We start from the raw sequence: 5350 nt of genomic DNA on the forward strand, positions 1-5350 counted from the left end.
CCTATGTGTTTTGTAACATGCATGGGCTCAAACTCTAGTGCAGACGCTCCTAACTAGCCCACCTCCGTTGTAGATTTTCCCAGGCTAGGAGAGCCAGTTACAACACAGGAGCACGTGGGTAGAACTCCGTCTGCTCTTGCATTGTGGACAGGGGCACTGCTCTCCCCTGGGGCAGGCCACGTTTGAATCATGTCCCTGGGCTGGGCTGCAGCCATGCTCTTTGCATGTTCAGGAGCATGGCACATACATGGTTTGTTCCTCTGTGCACTGCAAAAGCAAACGGTGTGTCTTGAGTTAGAACGGGGACCCCCTGGTTTATTTGGAGGGATCAAGGGCCACTGTGTTACAGCCAAGTCTTTGGTTCTGCAGTCTTTGGGACCAAAGGGGGCTGATATTTGCTTAGGCAACGTCCCTTGCCATGCCGGTAAAGTAAAACTCTTGTAAGTGAACGCTGGAACCAGCAGAGGGACCGACAGACAGACAGGGCTGATCACTTTAGTGGGGTTGCTAAATGCATCTGTGAAATTTCACACTGACCCACCCCCCTCGCTGCCCCCCAGCAGCTCCGGCTGGCTTTAGTCCACATTCCAGCTCTGGATCTGGGGACCCAGGGGGTGGGGACAGAGAGGGGCAGGCAGCATGGGCTCGTGGATTCAAAGAGCAGCCCGAGCTGCTCTGCCCAGCACCTCAGGAGCAAATTCGTCTGCTGGCCTTGAGGATGCTGAGTGAGAGGCGGAGGGGAGGGGTGGAGGTGGGGGTGGGGGTGGGAAGAAGGGGGAAGGAGCTGTAACTTAACGATTCTAATTAGACACAAGGCTGAGGGACTGACGGGCAGGAGGAAGGAACAGCTGCCTGTGTGTGAGACAGAGAGAGAGCAGGGAGGGCTCTGGCCACATCTGTCTGAGGCTTAAGGAAGGAAGGCGAAGAGAAGAGAAATGAGCTGAGTGAAGATTAGGGCTTAGGCTATCTCCCCAGCGCCAACAGCAAGGACGTGGCTGGGAAGTCAGGGGGACTTAGAACATTTGCCCCGTAGACCCAGGTCCCAGCAGAGCCGCAGAGTCTGAGAGACCTTCGGGGCCAGAAGAAACTCCTCTCTCCCAGCATCCTTCTGGGATCCCTGAGGCATGGAGGAGCAGCTGGACTGGGCAGCCTATGGCGAGAACCTGACGGGCGACTGTGAGTACGAGGAATGGAGCCCGTCCCTGGTGCTCCTCCCCACCATCTATCTGCTGGTTTTCCTGCTGGGCACCATAGGCAACGGCTTGGTGCTGTGGACCATCTTCCGGGGAGGGCAGGAGAAGCGGCGCTCGGCCGACACCTTCATTGCCAATCTGGCCATGGCTGACCTGACCTTTGTAGTGACCCTGCCACTTTGGGCTGCCTACGCCTGGCTGGGATACCACTGGCCCTTCGGCTCCTTCACATGTAAGCTCAGCAGCTACCTAATCTTTGTCAACATGCACGCCAGCGTCTTCTGCCTGATGGGCCTCAGCATTGATCGCTACTTGGCCATCGTGCGGCCCATGGCTAATGCCAAGCTGAGGTGGAGGGCCAGCGGGCTGGTGGCCACCATTGTCCTCTGGACCTTGGCGGCCATTTTGGCCTTGCCAGCCATGATCCTCCGGCAGGCAGCGGTGCTATTGGGAGAAACCAAGGTGACATGCTATATGGACTACTCAGGCATGGTGGCCAATGGGACTGAGGGGGCATGGGAGGTGGGGCTGGGCCTGTCCTCCACCATGCTGGGCTTCGTGGTCCCCTTTGTCGTCATGCTGACCTGCTATTTCTTCATCGCCCGCACCATCGCCGACCACTTCCGGAAGGAGCGCGGCGAGGAGCTGAGGAAGAGGAAGCGACTGCTGAGTATTATCATCGTGCTGGTGGCCACCTTTGCCTTCTGTTGGCTACCCTACCACCTGGTGAAGACCATCTACGTGCTGATGGACCTGGAGGTGATGCCCTGGTCCTGCGGCTTCCATGCCTTCCTCAATAACTTGCACCCCTACTGCACCTGTGTGGCCTACATCAACAGCTGCCTCAACCCCTTCCTCTATGCCTTCTTTGACCCTCGCTTCCGGCAGGCCTGTGCCGCTGTCCTGTGCTGCAGTAGGGGGCGCTGGCCGGGGTCCAGCAAGGACAAGTCAGCCAGCTACTCCTCCAGCCACAGTCAGAACCTGCAGGGAAAGGGTGGGGAGCTGCCACAGGAGAAACTGGGTCCAGGCAGGCAGGAAACTCTGCTCCGAGGCTAAGAGAAGGGGGATGACATGGACCCGCCTCTGGGGACATCAGGTAGAGTGAGTCCTCCTCTGCTGTCACTCTGTCTTTCATTGCTTCTCTCACTCCCTCTTTCTACTTTCTTTTCTCTCTCTATCACTGTCTCCCTCTTTCACCCTTCACCATCTCTTCCATTTCTCCTTCTCTTTCTCCAGCTCTCTCTTGGATTTGCTTCTCCCTTGTCACAGGCCTTGTGCAGATAAAGCATTCCCAAGTCCTGTGGCTACCCTGCAGAAGCTCAGCTTAACCTTTCCAGGCACGGACTGTCCGCTAGGGGCACGTCTACACTGCAGCTGGGAGAAGCCTCCCAGACCTTCCCACCCAAGGATGGATCCCAGAGCTCTGGTAGGCTTGTGCCTGGGTGGCTACCCAGGCTGCCATCCACTCAGAAATGGCCACTCACCTAGCCTTGTCTGTCTCCCCAGTTGCAGTGTAGACATATCCTAAAGCAGCAGATCTTAACCAGGGGTGCAGGTTTCAGGGGGTCCGCCAAGCAGGGCCAGCATTAGACTCACTGGGGCCCAGGGCAGAAAGCCAAAGCCCCACTGGCCCGAGTCCTGCCAATCGGGCCTCAAGAGCAGCTTAGCTTCGCAGAGCCCCCTGTGGCCTGAGGCTCTGGGCCATTGCCGGGCTCGCTACCCCCTAATGCAGAAAAACAGCTGCGGCACATATGGGCCGTGGAGTTTTTATAGCACGTTAGGGGAGCCACTGAAAGAAAAAGGTTGAGAACCCCTGCGCTAAAGGGCTCGTGACCTGGAGGCAGACAGCCCCAGGGATGAAGGGTTTCTGCATTTCTGCATTCCCGTCCCTTCCCCCCCGCACACCGCCTTCCCCCCTCCAGGGCTGGCAGGGGCCGGCCCTGGTCACTGGCTGGGCACTGGGGGTATGGCGCTAGTTTTGTGGTGTTGGGGGCTGGAAGAGCTCCCCCAAATAACCAGCCCCTAATGTACATAGCTCGCCCTCCCGGCTCTAGAGTTAGCCTAATCTGCACAGTGTCTCATGGCTGGAGGGAAAGGTTGGCTGCTGCAGCTGCCTCTCCTGAGACACTGGCTCCTGTCCCCCTGATAATTCACTCTACCCTTTGTCTGCTGTGGTGGGGTGAGGGGAGGAGGAAGAGTCTGCAACCCCCACCCCCATCCCCGCCCTCCTCCCCCTCTCTCTTAATGCCTCGGTCAATACCCAGACCCACAAGGTGTTGGAAGCAATTCTTCCCCCAGCTGGGTGGGGCCAGTGGGGAAGCTGTTAGCCGTGGGATCGCCCCCTTTCCCCCATACATTGCCTTTACTGAGAGCCACCCTCCCCTCACCCAGCCCCTCCTCCTTTACATCACCCACCCACCCAGGATCCCCTGCTGGGCTTGTTTCATCTGGGGGTGAGTGTGGGCCCCAGAGCTCTGTCTGTGTGTGTGTGGGGCAGAAGCGATGTGTCCCACTTCAGCCATGATGTGAGAGGAGGAGGAAATCATCTCACAATGGAGGAAAAAGAGGGGATGGGGGGCAGGATGGTCCCCCCCCCGATTTTGAAATCCAAGCTGCTGCTCCCTCATGGTCCTGTGTTTATTCACCTGCTCGCCTTCACCCACATGGAAAAAAAAGACTGTGAGGAGGTTAACAGGGGTCACAGCTCACATGTCGCCTTCTTCCCTCTGCTCAGATAGCCTTAGCCACAACTCCAAAGCAGCTCAGAGGATGAGCATGCAGGCAACTGCCCTCCCATAGCCTGTCTCCCGGAAGGAGGGGCTTTGGTTTGATTGCGGAGGCGGGGGGGGGGCTATATAGATATATATTGCTCTTGCTTGTTAACCAATCCCTGATAATAATACTTGGCCCTTCTCATCAGTAGATCGCAAAGTGCTTCCCAAAGTAGGTTACTACCAGGTGGGGAAACTGAGGCACAGCTCAAGGACATGTCTTTCCCAGAATCACCTAACAGGCCAGATGCAGGAATAGCACCCAGGTTGCCAGTGTCCCCAGGCACTGCTCTACTCACTGCCCATGCCCTGGGTCCGATGGACTGTGGGAGAAGCTGTGTAAGAAGAGCATTGTGGGGAGCGAGGGGTGGGCAGTTTTGCTATTCAGTGTGGGGTGTGGCAGGGGAGGGGCCAGTGGGTCACTGGCCACGTGTCCCTTTTCCGGGTGAGGGGCTGAAGGGCAAGGGAAGTGGACGGAAGGGCCAGGTCGGCTAGTGACCAATGATTGCAGAGGAGCAGGAGGTGGAACAGCAACAGGAAAGCTCCGAGGTTGTAGCCGCTCCCGTAGGATGCTGTGGATTTGTTGGGCCTCCCTACCCCCCCACCCTGCCTCTCAGGACCATGCTAGAATAAGGTCTGGGGCTGATGTGCTGTGGCCGCATCCCTCTTCACCCATAAGGGCTCTGGAGGGACCCTGGGCAAATAAGAGCAGTCCCTGACCTGAGCCAGCCCTTGGGGAGCGGTGAAGACTCTTGGCTCGCTACGGATCCACTGAGACTGGAGAAGGTGTCCCAGGGACGGTGGGCAGCTCCATTTGAACTAGAACCTGGGTAAAAACAGGTCATCCGCAGCCTTTTCTCCTTTGGGACACAGCTTCCACAGTTTGGAAGACCCCAGAGCCCACAAGCAACCTGTATTTCCAAGTGGACATCTGGTGACAGAAGAGAGGCCACAATCCCCTGGCGAGATCTCCAGGCCAAATATTGTTCTGGGCTGACCTGGGAGCAGCCTCACAGCTTGTGGGAGCGTCTCTGGGATTCTGAGCCCTGCAAGGGCTGCCCCATCAGAACTCTGAACAATGGGGTCCGGCTCGGACTATGGGGTCACTGCTGAGACGGGGGCCACCTCTTGTCATGCCGATGCAAGGGGCAGTTGTTGTGTATGATGAATAAACGGGCCTTGACTAAATGCCTCTTGTCAGGTGAGCTCAGTAACTGCCCTGGGGAAAAGTTAATGGAGATCCTGGTTAGGTGTGTGTGATCAAAGGCTAGGGGGAGGGAGAGGAGAGAGAGGTGGAAAGGGATTAAAGGAGGTAGGGAGGGGGGAAGAGACCAGAGGGGAGTGGGGAGCAGAGATGGTGGAGGGGGCTATGTTGGGGTGGGGAGC

The 5350-nt window shown here is 57.5% G+C and overlaps 1 protein-coding gene across 1 annotated transcript; it reads left to right on the forward strand.

Annotated features, from left to right (window-relative positions):
• The first annotated feature begins 776 nt into the window (after nt 1-776).
• APLNR (apelin receptor) lies at nt 777-5149 on the forward strand. Its single transcript, XM_024108292.3, has one exon. The coding sequence runs from the start codon at nt 1125-1127 to the stop codon at nt 2247-2249; it is 1125 nt and encodes a 374-aa protein (XP_023964060.2). The 5' UTR covers nt 777-1124; the 3' UTR covers nt 2250-5149.
• Nucleotides 5150-5350: the final 201 nt, after the last annotated feature.

This window comes from Chrysemys picta, chromosome 4, assembly GCF_011386835.1.
Source record: "Chrysemys picta bellii isolate R12L10 chromosome 4, ASM1138683v2, whole genome shotgun sequence".
NCBI lineage: Eukaryota > Metazoa > Chordata > Testudines > Emydidae > Chrysemys > Chrysemys picta.

Excerpts from the sequence above, each read along its gene's own strand:
- APLNR (XM_024108292.3), top strand. The coding sequence starts at position 1,125 with ATGGAGGAGCAGCTGGACTGGGCAGCCTATGGCGAGAACCTGACGGGC.